Raw genomic sequence first — 23,289 nt, 5'->3', positions numbered from 1 at the left:
GGGGGTTTGAATTAGTGCAGCGGAAATCTTTCAACTATTAAAACTTCGTTCGTTGATAAAAGCGATTTCGGTGTAAAATCCGATTCTAAGATTACTTTAACTTAAGATTAAGCGAGATGACGATAAAGTAAATCTATGAAGGCGGTTTGCAGTTTATGATGGAAATCAAAATGCAAGCGCAAACTGAAATATGACGTTCGTACGATAAAACTGGTTTACGTCTAAATGTCGATTCTGAAAATACTGAACTTTGAGATACGTTTTGTAAATGCGCAGAAGGCAGTTTGCAGTTATAATTGAAATTAAAACGTAAACGTAAACTGAAATATGATGATCGTACGAAAAAGCTGATTTATGTCTAAACGCAGATTCGGAAAGCTCTGAACTTAGAAACTCGTTCGTAAAAGCGTAGAAGGCAGTAAGCTATTGAGGAGGTTTGCAGTAAAGATAAAATGCTCAAAGTAAATAATGCAAACCGAGATTTAGAGTGGTTCAGTCAATCTTGACCTACTCCACTTTTGGCTTCCTCCACCGACGAGGTCATCGACGTCAACTAGAGGCCTTCCTTCAATAGGTGAAGGCCAACCACCCTTTTACAGTTTCAGTCCTTTTGACGGGCTTAGGAGACAACCCTTACATAAATTTTCTCTCCTCTCTTTACAACTCAGAAAATGGAAGAACAGATGGAGGAGAACTTTTGGCCTTTACAATAATTTTGAGCTCTAAGAATCACAGAGAAAGATCAAGATTTCGAGTGTAAGTTCTTACTCTTTCAGTGTTGAATGAGTGGGGTATTTATAGGTCCCAACCCAGTTCAAATTTGGAGCTCAAAACTGTCAATTCCCGGAATTCCGGGATCAGGCGGTTGCACCTCCTGACTGGGGCGGTTGCATCGCCTGGTAGAGCTCGAAGACTGAGCCTCTAGGCGGTGCCACCTCTGTCAGGGGTAGTTGCACCTCTCTGCCAGAGCTCGAAGACCGAGCTCAGGCGGTTGCACCTCCTGACTGAGGCGGTTGCACCGCCTGGCAGAGCTCGAAGACTGAGCTCAGGCAGTGCCACCTCCTGTCAAGAGAGGTTGCACCGCCCAGTCTCGCTTGGAGACTGAGCCCAGGCGGTGCCACCTCCTGGCTGGGGTGGTTGCACCGCCCAGTCTTGCTGGGAGACTTAGCCCAGGCGGTGCCACCTCCTGGCTTGGGCGGTTGCACCTCTCACAGCAATCAGGGTCCGAATGGGTTGATCCATTCGGCCCAATTTGGGTTTTTTAGGGGCCCAATTGCCCCAAGATTAAGTTAATGGGATCACCTCCCATTTCCAACTTAATTATTATGCTAACTACGATAATTCCTAAGACAATTTCTGCAGCTTGCTCCGGTGCGTCAATCGCTTATTCCGGCGAGCTTCCGGCGAACTTCCGTCGATCATCCGATGAACCCTCGGTGATGCTCCTGCGGACTTCCAGCAAACTCCTAGACTTGCGATGATCCACTTGGCGAGTTCCGACGAGCTTCTTTGGCAAGCTTATGGACTTCTCGGATTTGTTCCCACAGAACCTCCGATGACTGTCCGAACTTCCGTCGAACTCTCGAACTCCCAACGTGATCATTGTCTTGACTCCGGCGCAACTCCTGCTGCATGTCTTACTTTCATCGTAGTTAATCCTGCACATGTAAACAAAAGCTTCGATCGAGACAATTAATCCTAAGCAATTAACCAAGTTGTCCGGCATGTCATTGGTCCCTCGACGCTTCGTCCGATTCTTCGACGCATCGTCCTTTCCTGCGGCCTATTGCCCAATCGGCCAGTTGACTCCGCAACTCCAATATCCTTGGCACAATACCCGCTCTTCTTGGTCCGATGCCCGAGTCCACGGCCCGAAGCCTTCTGTCGATACGTCGACCAATCCACCGGCCCGACGTCCAATCTTCTGACATGTTCCTCCGGCACAACATGATTTTCCTGCTTTAATTGTCTCATCCCGATCGAAGCATCCTGCGTCACTCAAAACGCAGATTAAATCATAAACATATATCAAGTAGTTTCATCATCAAAATACGAGATTCAACAAGACCCCTTTATGCCCTTCTTTCATGGTCATTTCGAATGATAAAAAAAATACACTCATTATTGTTTAAGCCTCTGTCACGCGGATCGGATTCGGTCTTAAACCCGATAAGAGTTGTTAATAGATCCAAATGGACCAATATCCTAATCGGACCTAATCCGTTAAATAGACCATCTAAAACGATACCAAATGGATCCTTATATCGTATCGGACGTATCATTAATTAGGTGGCAATCGGATCTGGCATATTGGTATTTGGTTATTTTAATAGAAGAGAAGGGAAGATTGACGAGACAAAAAGAAAATTACACAAGCGACTCTCTTTAGAATTTTGATAGCATACAACGATTAAAAGGACAAAGCATCCCACACTGACACGAATCTTAAAAAAATACACCCGTTATTGTTAAAGCCTCTGTCAAGAGGATCGGATTCGGTCTTAAACCCAATAAGAGTTGTTTATGGATCCAGATGGACCAATATCCTAATCGGACCTAATCCGATAAATAGACAATATAAAACGATGCCAAATGGATCCTTGTATCGTATCGGACGTATCATTCATTAGGTGGCAATCAGATATGACATATTGGTATTTGATTATTTTAATAGAAGAGAAGGGAAGATTGACGAGACAAAAAAAAAATTACACAAGCGGCGCTTTTTAGGATTTTGATAGCATACAACATTTAAAAGGATGAAGCATCTTACACTGGCACGAATCTTAAAGAAATACACCCGTTATTGTTAAAGCCTCTGTCACGCGGATCGGATTCGGTCTTAAACCCGATAAGTGTTGTTAATGGATCCAGATAGACCAATATCCTAATCGGACCTGATCCGGTAAATAGACCATCTAAAACGATGCCAAATGAATCCTTGTATCGTATCGGACGTATCATTCATTAGGTGGCAATCGGATCTGACATATTGGTATTTGATTATTTTAATAGAAGAGAAGGAAAGATTGACGAGACAAAAAGAAAATTACACAAGCGGCTCTTTTTAGGATTTTAATAGCATACAACGATTAAAAGGACGAAGCATCCCACACTGACACGAATCTTAAAGAAATAAACCCGTTATTGTTAAAGCCTATGTGACGCGGATCAAATTCGGTCTTAAACCCGATAAGAGTTGTTAATTGATCCAGATGGACCAATATCCTAATCGGATCTGATTCGGTAAATAGACCATTTAAAACGATGCCAAATGGATCCTTGTATCGTATCAGACGTATCCTTGTATCTTATCAGACGTATCATTCGTAGAAGTCCTAATCTAGAATATTGACCTTCTTTTCTCCTCTCCGATCTATAGTCTTTTTGAGATTTGTCTGGAACCAAGATTTTATCGGTGGTGAATGATGAGTGGGGGGAGACCAAAGGTGGTTGGAAGATTAGATTTTGGAGGAATCTTAATGGCATTTTCGCTATAGGATTATGACAACCTTCCTGTAGTCTGACTATATATTATTGCACGCTCTCTCTGGTTCTAATGATACCCCCAAGGATGAAGCTGAAATGTGAACGAGATATCTTTCCCGTTGCTTCTCCCCACAACATCTGAAATCATTTTGATGTGACGTTATAATTTCTTCCCCTCCATCTTTAGCTTTTGTTTTTGGCTCCAACTAAAGTTAAAGCTTTTGTTTGTTTATTCCCTAATAATAGAATCCTCTCTCTTTTTTATTTCTCCAATTGTTGAAGCGGTGGCTCATCATTTCCCTGCAAAATTTGTTGTTTGTTTAGAAGTGATTTTGTTCTCTATTTGCCATTAGAGAAGGCCTAAATTCTATTATTTATTATAGGACAACAATCTGCAGTGACAAAAAAAAAATTCTGCCACTTCCCCAGACAAGCAATACTTCTCCTGATAGAATTCTTCTCAGAATTGAACTTCTATGTTCATCTTACTGCTGCTCAGATTGATACAAATAACTGAAGAAGCTACAAATGAGGTCTATGTTATTGCAACTTTTGCGTTTACATCATTTTTATCTTGGTGCAATTTTGATAATAGCAACTTCGACTTCACCAGCCTCGGCTGCATACTCCTCTGTTCATAATCATATACAGACTGACCACTGTCACTTCAAACAACTTTTATGTGTATAAATAAGCGTCTAACATGAAAAATTTGATGCTTCTTTTGCTCATTTTGGAGAAATGCTTACAGCAAACTTACCAAGAGGTGCACTTCTTGAGTTCCTCAAAAACTAAATAAACGATGAGGTTACTATAAATGGCATCAGAGAATACCAATTTTAACTCCAGATATAAGTGCTAAATAGAGACGAAACAACTGCTTTCCAACTGCTATCTTGCTCTCTTTCGAGTTAGAAAAATGCTCTCTTGCTGAAGCCAATGCGTCATCACCTCTCGTGTAACGTTCAGTTGATTGATCCACAGCTGCCAATTTATCACCATCATCGTAATCTTTTACAGTAACATCTGATGTTGTTAACTCTACAGCTTGCTCAGAGTTGTTCTGTGTATGACTAGAAGTCTTGGCTTGGGTATCATCTTTCTCTGTATCCCGAGTATAATCTGTCTGTGCATTCTTCTCAGTAGGGCCATGTTCAGGTACCGCTAAAGTGCCTCCGGGTGGCTTTTGTTCCTTCCGTTTTGTGGCATCTTCTGACTGAGCACCAAAAGCTACATTCTCACCGAGCCCAAAGTAAAAATCGCTCAAGTCACTCTTCTTGGTTACCTACATGAAGCAGTCATGTCGATTACATTAACTGATTAAAGAAAAGAAATGGCAGCTTTATAATGAAATTTAATGACCATGATAACCAACTAAAAAAGTAAAAGCATCGAAGAGAAGTGTGATCACTCCTGAGAAATAATGAAATTGCTAGTCCCACTTAATTGCATCATAAAACAACTTATCACTCAAATACTAGTCAAATTTGAATTGCATCATTGCTGAAAGCAACCATTTGAATTGGATTCGACATACAATAACTAGAAGCCTTCACTCATAATGAATCTTCTTACACTATGGTTGATAACATAAAAGAAAATTCACATTAAGTTTCGGAACATTAAACTTGAGTATTGTCACCAGAAGGACCAATCATACTGACTAAGCGTAAAAAAATTATGGTGCTCCATGTTTCACAATAACATGAGAACCATCATAAGTCTTGTCCTCTCCTTAGTCTTGCCCTAACTGATGTTAAAGACATGAACCATGCTGATCATAAGGTTGTCAAATCCACTCAAACCCTCAAGACACCTCACCGTGCTTCATAATTGGAAGATTATAGTTTATAAGACTACAAGTGTAACATATCTTAACACGATGTGATCTGATAGCCTATCTGACTAAACTGGGTATTAATCAAACCCCTAACCAAAACTGTCCAAATTCTGATCTTATCAAGGTTTTAAAAATCGAGATGAAGGTCAAGACTGGTAAACAAGAAGGGGATAATAATACAACAATTGGTTGGGACAATATGGTTGGAGTATTGGACAAAGATGATGATAGGATAAGGTCACAGAAAAATTAAAATCAATACAAAAAACCAAAATCAGATAAATTCAATTTTTATGGAAAAAATCAAAATTACCACCAAGCTTATATTAATAGATGACTAAGATGTGAACCTTGGATGCAATACTTTTACCAAGGTCTCATTCCATGTGGCCAACACCAAATAGCATCTAATACTTGATAGCTAATATTACAATTCATCAATTAGCTAATAGATAAATTCAATAATTATGCTCACAAATGCAATACTCCCGAAGGCGAAATATACACTTAATAAGTTTCATCACTATAAATCTACAAAAGTTATCGAAAGTATTTCTATTTGATGTTAATACCAAAAGGATTTAAATTTAACAAAAGAAGATGACACAAGTATGTACAACAGGACTCGAAATTGGAAGCACATTCAAACAATAAATTGATAAGTTCTAATAAAAGTATTACCATGTTTCACGACCCCGACAAACTCATAGTTTTGGCTTCTCAAAAAAGTCCAGATAAACATACAAAAGGCAATTGTTGATGAGCTGATTCTACAACAATGAAGTGATTTTAAGCTTTTATTCTTCCACCGGAGAAAAACAAAATCAATTGTCGAATACACCACATTTTGTTGAACAGTGGATGTTTTTTATGCACAAAAGGTTGCATAAATCACATTACATATGCAACAAGAAAAATAAAGCAAAGCAGCAAAGAGAAAGATATGAGCCACTTACATCATCTCTTTCTTCACGAATTTGGCGCAGCCTCTCTTCGTCTAACCATTTTTCTTGTTCTGCTATCTTTTTCTTGTAGGCACCGGTTACAAACTTTTCCTTATCTGCAAAAAGGTGATCATCCTTGCTCCTCTCTTTCAGCAGCTTCCTCTCATATACAATTTCATGTTCCCCCTCACGTTGTTTTGCTTTCTCCATAAGTGTTTCTATATACTTTGACTGTAACCAAGATCAAACACAGACATAAAATTTTTAACTTGCATTCTTAATCGTTAAGCACTCAAAAAATAAGGTCGATCCTCTCCCACAATTTAGGTTTAATACAAAAAGGATGCCGCCGAAAAAGAACTACTGAATTAGGATTTTTGAATTCACATCGTACTTGAACAAAGCACAATTGAAAATTAAAATGCTAATTATTGTGCCAAAGCAAACATATAAAGTCCACAAAGCTTTACTTTGTATCCTATTATTGATCTGTATTTCAACCAAAATATAATTCAATACTCTTTGTATGAGAGATCGACTAACTTGAAAAAGAAAAAAAAACTGGAAAAGGTATCCCATGTTTATTTCAAGAAAGGAATGGAGAAGATACGAAAAATAATCATCGTCACACCTGCCCCACCCTGAACACGAGGGAAAACCAATTTCAAAAAGAGTAATAAGGTGAGTTCGTTTTGTAAAGTATCCGACTTTGGGTACATATCTAAGAAATCTTCTTGGAGACCAATTATCACCGCCATAGTCTTATCTAAAAGATCACTTCTTTAAATTTGATCATTCGAAATGATCATTAAAGAAGGGCATAAAGGGGTCTCACATAAGACTGAAACGCAATTCCATACGATCATCAGCGTAATCAAAAGGATCATGTTTTCATCCAAACGTAGGCAAAAGTGAAGTACATTTCTCTCCGTTCGATCCTGAACCTTGGGGCGCGCAATCTTCCCCTTCATCTTGTCGTAAACCCCATCGTAGTCGAAGGACGAGGGATCCTCTTCCATTGCCTTTTTGTGCTGCTCCTCGATCTACCAAATTCCACCATCAATCAACTAACCCGTAAATTCATTTACTCATCAATACCAAGAATAAGGAAACCATTTTAAGAAACCTTCCGGAGAGACTTGTTTTTGGACGCCTGCCGTGAGATTTCCCTCTGGATGTCATCCTCGTCGTCGTCGCCGCGGAAAGCGAAGGCAGGAAGGGGAGGGCGAGGAGGAGCTGGCTTCGAGGTCCTCTGCGCTGGCTTTGAAGGCAGAATTGACCAACAGAACCTTTGAATATGCAAAAGATGACAATTATATTCTTGACACGGAACCTTTATTTTGCTCAAAATGAGAATAAACAAGTCATATTTTAACCATTCTAGCAAGCAAGAAAGTCTACGGTTATTATGAATTCAGATGCTCCCGTTTACAGCAAAACATAGATTACACCTATATTCTCGCTAATGTACGTGACATACTTGCAGTGAAGATGATCCTCTAGATTATTTTGCAACTAAAGACCAAACTTGCAGTGAAGATGATCCTCTAGATTATTTTGCAACTAAAGACCAAATATAATACAGAGATGACACTAAGAACATTATTGTAAAGAAACAAGTCCACTTTTTCTTCAATTTCCAAAAATTACAAAACAAGATAGCTTATTCTATGTTCACAGATCACTTGCCACTATTGGCAGCATCGCAAGTTATTTTATGATATGAAGTTTGTTAATGGGGGGAAGCAGTTTCATGATTAACCTCCACTAATTTCAGGTGAAAATTCCATCCAAAGCAACAACAATTAAAGCATAACAATCATGTTTATACATAAGCTTTAAAGACAACTATTATCAAAAATCAAGTTTCAAGTCCTGATTCATCTAATCTCACCTTTTCTCATGTCATACCTGCTATACAATGTAATTGTCTTTTGATGGCTTTGAAGAAGAATGCTTGATGGCACAATGACCATCATGACAAGAAGTCTGACAACAGCAGGCTTTCAGATGAGGTAATTTGTCTCGCTGCTGTGATGAAATACAACAGATCCAACTGCTGAATTGCTCACCAGCAGATAAAAGTAGGGGCAGGGAGGAGAGAACGATGGGTTGAGTAATTTTGTTGTATTAAGTCACATTAAAATTATAAAAAGAAAACAAATGCAGGGTCTTGTGACAAATAAGAAGGAAAAATAGAAAAATTAGGAAATAGATGAACATAAAGAACATGCTAAGAAAACCCAACATTATTTTTTTGCATTTTAAATTTATATTTTATCTAAGGAACGGATACTCCTTAAAACAAAATTACATGCAATTCAGACACTTTTGTTAATTAGAATTCTGAAAAGAAAGGGAGAAAAATCACTAATCAGCCTATAGTAGGCACCCAAAAAAGCCTGCAGGTTGCATTTTGTAAGAGTTTGGTTCCAAATGAAAAACTATCAATAGGTCTCTTGAACCAAGCTCAAATCAAAATAAAGCTGGTCAAGAAGGGTGATAAAGTATCTTCTTCCTCCTCATAACTGGTATGTGTTAGAATTTATATTACTTGTTCTTTCATTGTTTCGACTGAAATTTTTGTGAATTAAGTATGTTAAATTGAATCCTCCCCCTTTTTTTACCTTCCATCAACTCTCTTCTCAAATTCTTAAGCCTACCACCCTGTAGGTTGTTCTAAATCACAACCCTTGAATTGATTAAATCAACCACTACCATTGAGTTCATAAAAACTATGAACCCACATCCAATCCAAGTCTATTTCCCAAAGAAAACTATTTCACCTTTGGCTATTGAGTAATGCTAAGAGCAAACAGCCTGGTAAGCCAAGCTTCTCTATCTTTGCCTTCAAATACTATCAATCCTTTCTAAGTAGATTGCCTAGGCAACATCCACGCTCAATAGATGTAGGAATGTCCTCTGCAAGAACTATTTGCTTTTCAGGTTAATTATGCACCATGTCTGATTTTCCATTGTAGAAACATATAACAGTTGGTCTTGTGAAACATCCAAGTTCTGCTTCAATTTCTAAAGCAACGTGCTACGCAACTAAGAACAATGGTCAAATGTGTGATCCTAGACCTCTTCCTTCAGCCGAACCATGTGTTTAGCAACCGACAGCTCTTCATGGAATATAAATGTTCTTGTTGCCAGCTCATGAATCTTATCAGTGTCGGCTTCAATTAATCAATCCTCTTCGACAATTTACCAAACCTTAGCCATAATTATCCATCATACCAAAAAAGAAATGTCTACCACATCAAATTCTTCTACTCTGTCCGAATAACGTTCTCTTACCCTTTCTTCTGCTATCATCCTGTTGCTTTGTTACCATGTATGTGTCCTTAAGTTGGTCCCAATCGTTTATGGATCTGGGCAATTTAGTTGGCACAAAATAAAACCTCTGGTGAACCCTTACACTAGTTCAGAAAATTGAATCCAAGATCATTGGTTTTATCCTGAATTGGTCCAATCAGCTCGAGAAGTTTAGCACAATATGGGAACAACTCATTGACACTTCAGATGTTAATTGTTAGATGGCTTCTTCAATGAACGTGGACGGTGACATTATTTATAAGAGATTCACCTCTCCATATGGTTGCCAAAAATGGAGGAGGAACTCAGTTATTCTTTTTTTAAAGAGAAAAAAGCAAATAAAACAGGGTTAAGAACACAATAAAAAAACATGCATGTACTACCGATCACCATGTCAACATCAAGGATTTTTGTATATGTCATGGTACACAATGAAAGCAGATTTAGAAAAATATAATCATCTTCAGAAGGCTAGATTTCAGTAATGTCATAAAAAAACTACATTTTAGTAATCTTTAGGCATAAATTTTATATATGACAATAAGTAGCTCCTGATGATTTTTGTCTGATGTTTTCATATATGATACATGATTAGCCAGAGCTAGACTATTAGAGTTTCTTTTCACAAGTAATCAAAGATGAAAATAGAAAGTTAGAAATTTTGGTGAAATTCAAAATTCATAAATTGAACATTTAGGGGATTTTATCTAGAAAATTGAGTAGTTTTTCTTTAACTTTCTGTTGTAGTTTCAAAAGTTGAGGAAAATAACAAGCTTTAAGTTTTTTTTTATTTTTAATTTTAATTTTTCCCCAAATTTAGGTTCCTTTAATATTTTAATTATTTTTATCTCAAATCTGATGTTTTTATTACACATTGTCCGATTTGACCAACCTAATGCAACACAAATTTTTATATCCTTGAGCATTCAATCCAGTAAAAGACTTGGTTCAAATTTCATGGACCTTTCTAACAGCAATAAAAAGTTTCATTCACTCTTCATTATATGGTTTCACATGCCAATTCTTTGAACACTAGTAGTCCACTTCTTTACAAAATTTTCATACTTATGTGTTCTCATTCTCATTTCCTTTCCCTGGAAAGCCAAGAGGCAACCTCTAGAATTTCTAATTTATCTTGATAAAATATACTAGAAATCGAACTTAGATGTGTTACAAGGATCTACCAACTGCAAGCCAATCTAGCACTAAACATAAGATTAGTGGGAAAAAGAACATCTGGAAATATAATGAGATAAAACATTAACTGATAATGATACTTCAGCAATATTAGCTACATAGAGCACAATTAAGTTAATCAATGTTAACCTTCATCATCAAACAATAGACTATTGAATTAGATGAAAGCCTCTCCTCAAACAGGCAAACAGAAGTTACTGAACAAGGTACAAAACAACCATTCTCACAAGGTAAGGACAAAGTTAATGGCAGGAATTTAAAGCAGCAGACAACAAAAGCAGAACACAACTTTGTGACATGTGGTTTAGATACTGGACACAGCAACTGATAGTTGATATATCAATGTGCTATTTATTGTCTAAAATCCTAGATGTTTGAAATCCAGATACTGGCTGGAGGATAAGTAATAAGCAGCCTTACTTAAATTGCCACAACACAGTTAAAGGTTCAAAAGAACTTCTCATAATCTTGTGTTGGATGGTCCCAGACCTCCATGAATCCTACAAGTGAAAAATATTGTTAAAATTATAAAACAAAATGTTGTGTAGCAAACATTTAAAACAAACTTGGAAAACTATCTAATATGCTTCAATATCCAAACTTAATCATTCATGTAAAGCAATTTACAATGAATACAACCACACATCAGATGAATCCTCAAGCAAAAAGAGAGAATAAAAAATTAAGTACAACAGTAAATACACTCCATTTTCACCAGCTTATTACCGTAACAAGTATTTCGAAACCATTATGAATTGAGCTTGGAAATGTTTGTGCCAATATGCAAATTCAGCCTAACCCAATTCAGATGATCTGGCATAGCTAGTGTTATGAGGTGAACATACTTGGACATGTTTTTGGCATGGCTTATCTTTTCAAAATTTGACATAGGTTTTCAAATGACAAGAATTTTGAAAAATGCCTAGTATACGAGACTCTATACTGAGGTTGGGTCTAGGGACCCCTCAAGCTGCTATGTTCATGAAACTTGGTTACCTGGTTGTGAAAAGAGCAACCTCACTGTAATGCCATGACCCAACCTCACAATTGATTCCTACTAATACACACTGTACACAGATAGTGAACCAGAATTTGACAGCACTTTGTTGCACTCGTGTTAGTCTTCCATGTATTTAGTTAACATATAGGTTGTTTATGTACATGTACTAAAAGACTATTGCGAAGGAAACTGAACTTGAACTCAACCTTAGCAAGACTCTCCAGTTGAACTCAAACTTGGACAGCTTCGTGCTGCTGTGTGTCACTACAAGATGCATGTGACAAGGCTTACTTTCACTCGGATGGTGGGAAGATTAATATGCATGGCAGGCATTTGAGGTGTTCCAAGGTCAACCAGGATTGCTAGATGGATTAGGCAAGGCTCAAGATACAATTTCACCACCTGGCACTTTCATATTTGGATTTGAAAGTGGAATCTAGCCCCAAGTCCCACTAAGCACTAGAACTGAGATGAAGGAAGACAGAGTAGGGGACTACTACTCATTCCAAGTTTTTTCCCTATCTTTTGTGTTGTACCAAAATTTTAGCTCTAATCTTATCTACTAAATTTAAATGGCTTTGCCTTCTATTTCATGAAAAGAAAAATCTCATGAAAATCCAACAGTAGTAATAACTTGAATTTTAATATGTTAAAGAACTTTCAAAATTCAAATGATTGCAAAAATAAAAAGCTAACTGCTAAGAAAAGACTAATTTTGTGGGGGGAAAACAAAAATAGAAGTGAATTACTAGCACTAATCAAAGTTAACTCCTGAAAAATGATAATTTGTATAGAAAACAACAAAAACTGCAGCAAATAATACAAACCTATATCTCCAAGAGATCCATATATTGAATCATCAACACCAGGAAACCCCTAAAAACAGACAAAAAAGAAAAAAAATAGCAGATTTATATTTGTAACAGGATTATATGAAAGAACAGAAAGATTATCTTCAAGAGATTAACTAGCAGAAGAAGAATTTAATCTGAAGAACAGGATTTCTGTTAACAAGCCATGCATATACCTCAGCACCATGAAGATCAATTCCAACTTGAAGGTTATTAAGGTCTGCTTGTACTGATGGGCTGCATGACATATCAGCTCCCGGGTAGTCAGAAATGGCTAGACTGTAGCTGTCCTGAATGACAGGAAGGTCATCTGAATGTGCTGTGTGGTTCATAACATTCTCTACAGGATATATCAATTCGTTCCTGCTTTATTACCACATCAGGAATAACTCATCTAGTGAGGGAGGAGTGCAAATATTAAGGTCTAATAAATTCAAGAAAAAATGGCATAGAAATATCAAACATTCCACAAATTGACCAGCTATATGAAAAAAACTTACTTGGCCTTCGAAGGATTACAGGCATTCACTTCAATTGGAGAATCGTCTTCCAAATCAATTACTGGAATCACTTTGTCATCACCTGAAAGACGGTTGAAGTCATAAGTAACTTTGGCCTTGCTATTTATCGACAGGCCAAAATCAACCGAAAGTTGTTTCTCAGTTTCCAGAGGAGGAGCTGAAATATTACAATCATTCAAAAGAGGATCACTGGGAATCTCAGTTATCTCAGGAGCTTCCATTAGGTTCAGATCACAGATTTTAAATTAAGTTGGTTGGTTTTGCTTTACATCTTCCATCTCCATGAATGATTGAGCTTCAACTTTTGGAGGTAAATTGGCAGTGACTTGTTTCAATTGATCGATTGCCTCCATTTCTTCACTCTGAGGTGGCATCTCCATGAACAGGCTAGCCTGAGTTTGTCTAGAACCATCAAGCTGAGAGAATTGATTTTGCTGAGATGCAGTAGGCAAAGATGAGTTAATTTGTTTCTCGTGTTCCTCCTCTTGACTCACATGGTTAGCAAACTTATCCTCCTTCCCTACATCTACCATCATAGCAGATGATGTTGAATGCAGGAGGTTCATCTGTGGCTCACAGGGAGACTCTATTGTTTCTTTAGAGGATTTGATATCAACATCACCAGAATTAGCTTGTTCTTCATATTTCAAATGGTCAGAGTGATCCACATGCGATTCTTTTAAGAAGCCATCAGTTGGAACATCATCTATAACCATCTCAAAATCTCCTTTAGGAACAACTTCAATCTTGTTTCCACCATCAGTACTGAGGCAATGGTCATCTGTAGGACCTTTATGTGACAGTGATGACCGCGGTCGCGTTGGCACTTTTGGAAAACCACTGAGCTTCAATAGATCACTACCATCATTGCTGAGAGAGGAAACACCTTCCTCGACTCCATCAGGCTTCACGGTTGAGTACTCTTCCGTGGAAATCTTTTTCTCTAACGCATCATACTTACCACTCTTAACTCCTCCAGCTTCTGAATTCGAAGCCAACACTTCTTCTGCCCCTTTGTTCTCATCGGCATCCACTTCCGTGGGAACATCCTTCCTGGTACTGTTTGAGCTCGCCTTCGATCCAGCATCATCAAGCTCTGAACCAGATTCACCCACCACTTCTCCCTTCGAGTGCTGTTCATTTTCAGCGATACAGCTTCCCACTTCCTCGTACCCACTTAGCCGATCTCTACGATACCCCGGGGCAAAGTCATCGTTGTCCTCCTCCATACTATCAGAATAGTCTCTGCTTTGTTCGTTCCACGGCCCATTTCTTTTCCTCTCTCTACCCCAATCCGGACCATCATACGAATCTTAAAGAAATACACCCGTAATTGTTAAAACCTCTGTCACTCGGATCGGATTCGGTCTTAAACCCGATAAGAGTTGTTAATGGATCCAGATGGACCAATATCCTAATCAGACCTGATCTAGTAAATCTAATCTTCCAACCACCTTTGGTCTCCCCCCACTCATCATTCACCACCGATAAAATCTTGGTTTCGGACAAATCTCAAAAAGACTATAGACCGGAGAGGAGAAAAGACGATCAATATTCTAGATTAGGACTTCTACGAATGATACGTCTGATACGATACAAGGATACGTCCGATACGATACAAGGATCAATTTGGCATCGTTTTAAATGGTCTATTTACCGAATCAGAACCGATTAGGATATTAGTCCATCTGGATCCAATAACAACTCTTATCGAGTTTAAGACCGAATTTGATCCACGTGACAGAGGCTTTAACAATAACGGGTGTATTTCTTTAAGATTCGTGTCAGTGTGGGATGCTTCGCCCTTTTAATCGTTATATGCTATTAAAATCCTAAAAAGAGCTGCTTGTATAATTTTCTTTTTGTCTCGTCAATCTTCCCTTCTCTTTTATTAAAATAATTAAATACCAATATTTCAGATCCGATTGCCACCTAATGAATGATACGTCCGATACGATACAAGGATTCATTTGACATCATTTTAGATTGCCTATTTACCGGATCAAGTCCGATTAGGATATTGATCCATCTAGATCCATTAACAACTCTTATCGTATTGGTCCATCTGGATCCATTAACAACTCTTGAACCTGATAAGAGTTGTTAATGGATCCAGATGGACCAATATCCTAATCGGATCTGTTCGGTAAATAGACCATTTAAAACGATGCCAAATGGATCCTTGTATCGTATCGGACGTATCATTCATTAGGTGGCAATCGGATCTGACATATTGGTATTTGGTTATTTTAATAGAAGTGAAGGGAAGATTGACGAGACAAAAAGAAAATTACCCAAGCGACTCTTTTTAGGATTTTGATAGCATACAACGTTTAAAAGGACGAAGCATCCCACACTGACACGAATCTTAAAAAAATACACCCGTTATTGTTAAAATCTCTATCACGCGGATCGGATTCGATCTTAAACCCGATAAGAGTTGTTAATGGATCCAAATGGACCAATATCCTAATCGGACCTGATCCGGTAAATAGACCAGTCGGAGGTTCTGCGAGAACAAATCCGAGAAGTCTAGTAGCTTACCAAAAGAATCTCGTCGGAACTCGCCAAGTGGATCGTCGCAAGTCCAGAAGTTTCCCGGAAGTCCGCAAGGCGGAATTTGGTAGATCGAGGAGCAACACAAAAAGGCATTTAAAGAGGATCCCTCGGTCATCGACTGTGACGGGGTTTACGACGAGATGAAGGGGAAGATTACGCGCCCCAAGGTTCATGATCGAACGGAGAGAAAGATACTTCACTTTTGCCTACGTTTGGATGAAAACATGATCAATTTGATTAATCTGATTATTGCATGGAATTACGATTCGGTCTTATGTGAGACCCCTTTAGGCCCTTCTTTCATAGTCATTTCGAATGATCAAATTAAAATAAATAATCTTTTAGATGAGACTTTGGCGGTGATAATTGGGCTCTAAAAAGATTTCTCAGAGGAAGAAAACCAGTAAATATGCACCCAAAGTCGGATTCGATTACCACCTATTAGATGCAGAAATTAGGGTACCTTTTTTTTGTCCGAGAAGGGGAGGAAAAAGAGTCGGTGAGCGCGAGGGATGAAGAAGTACAAACTCCAGCTTCGATTTCCACCGGCGACGACGACGACGACGATGACATCGAGAGGGAAATCTCACGGCAGGCGTCAAAGAACAAGTCTCTCTAGAAGGTTTCTTGAAATTGTTTCCTTATTCCTGGTATTGATGAGTAAATGAACTTGCGGGTTGATTGATTGATGGTGAAATTTGGTAGATCGAGGAGTAGCACAAAAAGGCAATGGAAGAGGATCTCTCAGTCTTCGACTACGACGAGGTTTAGGACGAGATGAAGGTGAAGATTGCGTGCCCCAAGGTTCAGGAACGAACGGAGAGAAAGGTACTTCACTTTTGCCTACGTTTGGATGAAAACATTAACCTTTTGATTACGTTGATGATCGCATAGAATTACGTTTCGGTCTTATGTGAGACCCTTTTATGTCCTTTTTTCATGGTCATTTCGAATAATCAAATCGAAAGAAGTGATCTTTTAGATGAGACTATGGCCGTGATAATTGGGCTCTAAGAAGATTTCTTAGAGGAAGAAAACCAATAGATATGTACCCAAAGTCGGATTCGATTGCCACCTATTCGAGGCAGAAATTAGGGTACCTTCTTTTTGTCCGAGAAGGGGAGGAAGAGGAGTCAGTGAGCGCGAGGGATGAAGAAGTACGAACTCCATATTCGATTTCCGTCGGCACGCGTCCAAGAACAAGTCTATCCAGAAGGTTTCTTAAAATGATTTCCTTATTCCTGGTATTGATGAGTAAATGAACTTGCGAGTTGGTTGATTGATGGTGGAATTTGGTAGATCGAGGAGCAGCACAAAAAGGCAATGGAAGAGGATCCCTCGGTCTTTAACTACGACAGGGTTTACGACGATATGAAGGGGAAGATTGCACACCCCAAGGTTCAGGATCGAATGGAGAGAACGATACTTCACTTTTGACTACGTTTGGAAGAAAACATGATCCTTTTGATTACGCTGATGATCGCACGGAATTACGTTTCGGTCTTATGTGAGACCCCTTTATGCGCTTCTTTCATAGTCATTTCGAATAATCTAATTGAAAGAAGTGATCTTTTAGATGAGACTATGGCGGTGATAATTGGGCTCTAAGAAGTTTTCTCAGAGGAAGAAAACCAGTAGATATGTACCCAAAGTCGGATTCGATTGCCACCTATTCGAGACAGAAATTAGGGTACCTTCTTTTTGTCCGAGAAGGGGAGGAAGAAGAGTCGGTGAGCACGAGGAATGAAGAAATAAGGACTCCAGCTTCGATTTCCGCCGACACAGAAGACCTCGAAGCCAACTCCTCCTCGCCCTCCCCCTCATGCCTTCGCTTTCGGCGATGACGACGACGAGGATGACATCGAGAAGGAAATCTCACGTCACGCGTCCAAAATAAGTCTATCCAGCAGGTTTCTTAAAATGAATTCCTTATTCCTGGTATTGATGAGTAAATGAACTTGCGGGTTGGTAGATTGATGGTGGAATTTGGTAGATCGAGGAGCAGCACAAAAAGGCAATGGAAGAGGATCCCTCGGTCTTTGACTACGACGGGGTTTACGATGAGATGAAGGGGAAGATTACGCACCCCAAGGTTCAGGATCGAATGGAGAGAACGGTACTTCACTTTTGCCTACGTTTGTAAGAAAACATGATCCTTTTGATTACGCTAATAATCGCACGGAATTACGTTTCGGTCTTATGTGAGACCCCTTTATGCGCTTCTTTAATGGCAATTTCGAATAATCAAATTGAAAGAAGTGATCTTTTAGATGAGACTATGGCGGTGATAATTGGGCTCTAAGAAGTTTTCTCAGAGGAAGAAAACCAGTAGATATGTACCCAAAGTCGGTTCGATTGCCACCTATTCGAGACAGAAATTAGGGTACCTTCTTTTTGTCCGAGAAGGGGAGGAAGAAGAGTCGGTGAGCGCGAGGAATGAAGAAGTATGAACTCCAGCTTCGATTTCCGCCAACAAAGAAGACCTCGAAGCCAGCTCCTACTCGCCCTCCCCCTCATGCCTTCGCTTTCGACGGCGGCGACGACGAGGATGACATCGAGAGGGAAATCTCATGGCACGCATCCAAGAACAAGTATATCCAGAAGGTTTCTTGAAATGGTTTCCTTATTCCTGGTATTGATGAGTAAATGAACTTGCGGATTGGTTGATTGATGGTGGAATTTGGTAGATCGAGGAGCAGCACAAAAAGGCAATGGAAGAGGATCCCTTGGTCTTCGACTACGACGGGGTTTACGGCGAGATGAACGTGAAGATTGTGTGCCCCAAGGTTCAGGATCGAATGGAGAGAACGGGACTTCATTTTCGCCTACGTTTGGATAAAAACATTAACCTTTTGATTACGTTGATGATCACATAGAATTACGTTTCGGTCATATGTAAGACCCCTTTATGCCCTTCTTTCATGATCATTTCGAATAATCAAATTGAAAGAAGTGATCTTTTAGATGAGACTATGGCGGTGATAATTGGGCTCTAAGAAGATTTCTTAGAGGAAGAAAACCAATAGATATGTACCCAAAGTCGGATTCGATTGCCACCTATTCGAGGCAGAAATTAGGGTACCTTCTTTTTGTCCGAGAAGGGGAGGAAGAGGAGTCGGTGAGTGCGAGGGATGAAGAAGTACGAACTCCATATTCGATTTCCGTCGGCACGCGTCCAAGAACAAGTCTATCCAGAAGGTTTCTTAAAATGATTTCCTTATTCCTGGTATTGATGAGTAAATGAACTTGCGGGTTGGTTTATTGATGGTGGAATTTGGTAGATCGAGGAGCAGCACAAAAAGGCAATGGAAGAGGATCCCTCGGTCTTTGACTACGACGGGGTTTACGACGAGATGAAGGGGAAGATTGCGCACCCCAAGGTTCAGGATCGAATGGAGAGAACGATACTTCACTTTTGCCAACGTTTGGATGAAAACATGATCCTTTTGATTACGCTGATAATCGCACGGAATTACGTTTCGATCTTATGTGAGACCCCTTTATGCCCTTCTTTCATGGTTATTTCGAATAATCAAATTGAAAGAAGTGATCTTTTAGATGAGACTATGGCGGTGATATTTGGGCTCTAAGAAGTTTTCTCAAAAGAAGAAAACCAGTAGATATGTACCCAAAGTCGGATTCGATTGCCACCTATTCGAGACAGAAATTAGGGTACCTTTTTATTGTCCGAGAAGTGGAGGAAGAAGAGTCGGTGAGCAAGAGAGAAGAAGAAGTACGGACTCCAACTTCGATTTCCGCCGACATAGAAGACCTCGAAGCCAACTCCTCCTCGCCCTCCCCCTCATGCCTTCCCTTTCGTCGGCGGCGACGACGAGGATGACATCGAGAGGGAAATCTCATGGCACGCGTTCAAGAACAAGTCTCTCCAGAAGGTTTCTTGAAATGGTTTCCTTATTCCTGGTATTGATGAGTAAATGAACTTGCGGATTGGTTGATTGATGGTGGAATTTGGCAGATCGAGGAACAGCACAAAAAGGCAATGGAAGAGGATCCCTCGGTCTTCGACTACGACGGGGCTTACGACGAGATGAAGGGGAAGATTACACGCCCCAAGGTTCTGGATCGAACGGATAGAAAGGTACTTCACTTTTGATCGTTTTGATTACGCTGATGATCGCACGGAATTACGTTTCGGTCTTATATGAGACCCCTTTATGCCCTTCTTTCATGGTCATTTCGAATGATCAAAAGAAATACACCCGTTATTGTTAAAGCCTCTGTCACGCGGATCGAATTCGGTCTTAAACCGGATAAGAGTTGTTAATGGATCTAGATTGACCAATATCCTAATCGGACCAGGAATAAAGAAACCATTTCAAGAAACCCTCTAGAGAGACTTGTTCTTGGACGCCTGCCGTGAGATTTTCCTCTCGATGTCATCGTCGTCGTCGCCGCCACCGAAAGCGAAGGCAGGAGGGGGTGGGCGAGGAGTAGCTGGCTTCGAGGTTTTCTGCGTTGACAGAAATCGAAGCTGGAGTCCGTACTTCTTCATCCCTCGCGCTCACGGACTCTTCTTCCTCCCCTTCTCGGACAAAAAGAACGTACCCTAATTTTTGCCTCGAATAAGTGGCAATCGAATCCGACTTTGGGTACATATCTACTGGTTTTCTTCCTCTGAGAAATCTTCTTAGAGCCTAATTATCACCGTCATAGTCTCATCTTAAAAATCACTTCTTTCAAATTGTTCATTCGAAATAACCATGAAAGAATGGCATAAAGGGGTCTCACATAAGACCGAAACGTAATTCCGTGCGATCATCAGCATAATCAAAAACCCGATAAGAATTGTTAATAGATACAGATGGACCAATATCCTAATCGGACCTGATCCGGTAAATAGACCATCTAAAACGATGCCAAATAGATCCTTGTATCGTATCGGACGTATCATTTATTAGGTGGCAATCGGATCTAATAAATTGGTATTTAGTTATTTTAATAAAAGAGAAGGGAAGATTGACGAGACAAAAAGAAAATTACACAAGCGGCTCTTTTTAGGATTTTGATAGCATACAACGATTAAAACGATGAAGCATCCCACACTGACACGAATCTTAAACAAAAATACACTCGTTATTGTTAAAGCCTCAGTCACGCGGATCGGATTCGGTCTTAAACCCGATAAGAGTTGTTAATGGATCTAGATGGCCCAATATCATAATCAGACCTAATCCGGTAAATAGACCATCTAAAACGATGCCAAATGGAACATTGTATCTTATCAAACGTATCATTCATTCGGTGATAATCGGATCTGACATATTGGTATTTGGTTATTTTAATAGAAGAGAAGGGAAGATTGACGAGACATTAAGAAAATTACACAAGCGGCTCTTTTTAGGATTTTAATAGTATACAACGATTAAAAGGACAAAACATCCCACACTGACACGAATCTTAAAGAAATACACCCATTATTGTTAAAGTCTTGTCACGCGGATCGGATTCGATTTTAAACCCGATAAGAGTTGTTAATAGATCCAAATGGACCAATATCCTAATCGGACCTGATCCGATAAATAGACCAGTCGGAGGTTCTGCGGGAACAAATCCGAGAAGTCTAAGAGTTTACCAAAAGAATCTTGTCGGAACTCACCAAGTGGATCGTCGCAAGTCCAGAAGTTTGCCGGAAGTCCGCAGGGCGGAATTTGGTAGATCGAGGAGCAACACAAAAAGGCAATTAAAGAGGATCCCTCGGTCATCGACTGCGACGGGGTTTACGACGAGATGAAGGGGAAGATTGCGCACCCCAAGGTTCAGGATCGAACGGAGAGAAAGGTACTTCACTTTTGCCTACGTTTCGATGAAAACATGATCCATTTGATTAAGCTGATGATCGCATGGAATTACGTTTCGATCTTATGTGAGACCCCTTTATGCCCTTCTTTCATGGTCATTTTGAATGATCAAATTTAAAGAAATGATCTTTTAGATTAGACTTTGGCGATAATAATTGGGCTCTAAGAAGATTTCTCAAAGGAAGAAAACCAGTAAATATGCACCCAAAGTCGGATTCGATTACCACCTATTAGATGCAGAAATTAAGGTACCTTTTTTTTGTACGAGAAGAGGAGGAAGAAGAGTCGGTGAGCGCGAGGGATGACGAAGTACAAACTCCAACTTCGATTTCCGCCGGCGTAGAAGACCTCGAAGCCAGCTCCTCCTCGCCCTCCCCCTCCTGCCTTCGCTTTCGGCGGCGACGACGACGACGACGACATCGAGAGGGAAATCTCACGGCACGCGTCCAAGAATAAGTCTATCCAGAAGGTTTCTTAAAATCATTTCCTTATTCCTGGTATTGATGAGCAAATGAATTTGCGGGTTGGTTGATTGATGGTGGAATTTGGTAGATCGAGAAGCAGCACAAAAAGGCAATGGAAGAGGATCCCTCGGTCTTTGACTACGACGGAGTTTACGACGAGATGAAGGGGAAGATTGCACACCCCAAGGTTCAGGATCGAATGGAGAGAACGGTACTTCACTTTTGCCTCCGTTTGGATGAAAACATGATCCTTTTGATTACGCTGATGATCGCACGGAATTACGTTTCGGTCTTATGTGAGACCCCTTTATGCCCTTCTTTCATGGTTATTTCGAATAATCAAATTGAAAGAAGTGATCTTTTAGATGAGACTATGGCGGTGATAATTGGGCTCTAAGAAGATTTCTTAGAGGAAGAAAACCAATAGATATGTACCCAAAGTCAGATTCGATTGCCACCTATTCGAGGCAGAAATTATGGTACCTTCTTTTTGTCCGAGAAGGGGAGGAAGAAGAGTCGGTGAGCGTGAGGGATGAAGAAGTACGAACTCCAGCTTCGATTTCCGTCGGCACAGAAGACCTCGAAGCCAACTCCTCCTCGCCCTCCCCCTCATAACTTCGCTTTTGGCGACGGCGACGACGAGGATGACATCGAGAAGGAAATCTCACGGCACGCGTCCAAGAACAAGTCTATCCAGAAGGTTTCTTAAAATGATTTCCTTATTCCTGGTATTGATGAGTAAATGAACTTGCGGGTTGGTTGATTGATGGTGGAATTTGGTAGATCGAGGAGCAGCACAAAAAGGCAATGAAAGAGGATCCCTCGGTCTTTGACTACGATGGGATTTACGACGAGATGAAGGGGAAGATTGCGCACCCTAAGGTTCAGGATCGAATGGAGAGAATTTTACTTCACTTTTGCCTACGTTTGGATGATAATCGCACGGAATTACGTTTCGGTCTTATGTGAGACCCCTTTATGCCCTTCTTTCATGGTTATTTCGAATAATCAAATTGAAAGAAGTGATCTTTTAGATGAGACTATGGCGGTGATAATTGGGCTCTAAGAAGTTTTCTTAGAGAAAGAAAACCAGTAGATATGTACCCAAAGTCGGATTCGATTGCCACCTATTCGAGACAGAAATTAGGGTACCTTTTTTTTGTCCGAGAAGGGGAGGAAGAAGAGTCGGTGAGCAAGAGAGATGAAGAAGTACGGACTCCAGCTTCGATTTCTACCGACACAGAAGACCTCGAAGCTAACTCCTCCTCGCCCTCCCCCTCATGCCTT

General features: G+C 39.8%; 2 protein-coding genes and 1 pseudogene across 2 annotated transcripts in view; 1 reads left to right on the top strand and 2 right to left on the bottom strand.

Moving 5' to 3' along the window:
- LOC135644259 (uncharacterized) overlaps positions 1-23,289 on the top strand; it is a 59,393-nt gene that overhangs the window by 20,302 nt on the left and 15,802 nt on the right. The window lies entirely within an intron of this gene.
- On the bottom strand, positions 4,313-7,687 carry LOC135645659 (uncharacterized; the record flags this gene model as incomplete). Its single annotated transcript, XM_065164285.1, has 4 exons — positions 4,313-4,774; positions 6,286-6,504; positions 7,194-7,316; positions 7,400-7,687. Coding segments are annotated over 4 exons (1,092 nt in total), but the record flags the coding sequence as incomplete, so codon positions are not given.
- LOC135645658 (uncharacterized protein At4g26450-like) lies at positions 11,236-16,889 on the bottom strand (annotated as a pseudogene).

The sequence above is a fragment of the Musa acuminata genome, chromosome BXJ3-8 (assembly GCF_036884655.1).
Source record: "Musa acuminata AAA Group cultivar baxijiao chromosome BXJ3-8, Cavendish_Baxijiao_AAA, whole genome shotgun sequence".
NCBI lineage: Eukaryota > Viridiplantae > Streptophyta > Magnoliopsida > Zingiberales > Musaceae > Musa > Musa acuminata.
Note: the sequence above shows the minus strand (reverse complement) of the source record. Positions and strands in the feature narration are given on the sequence as shown.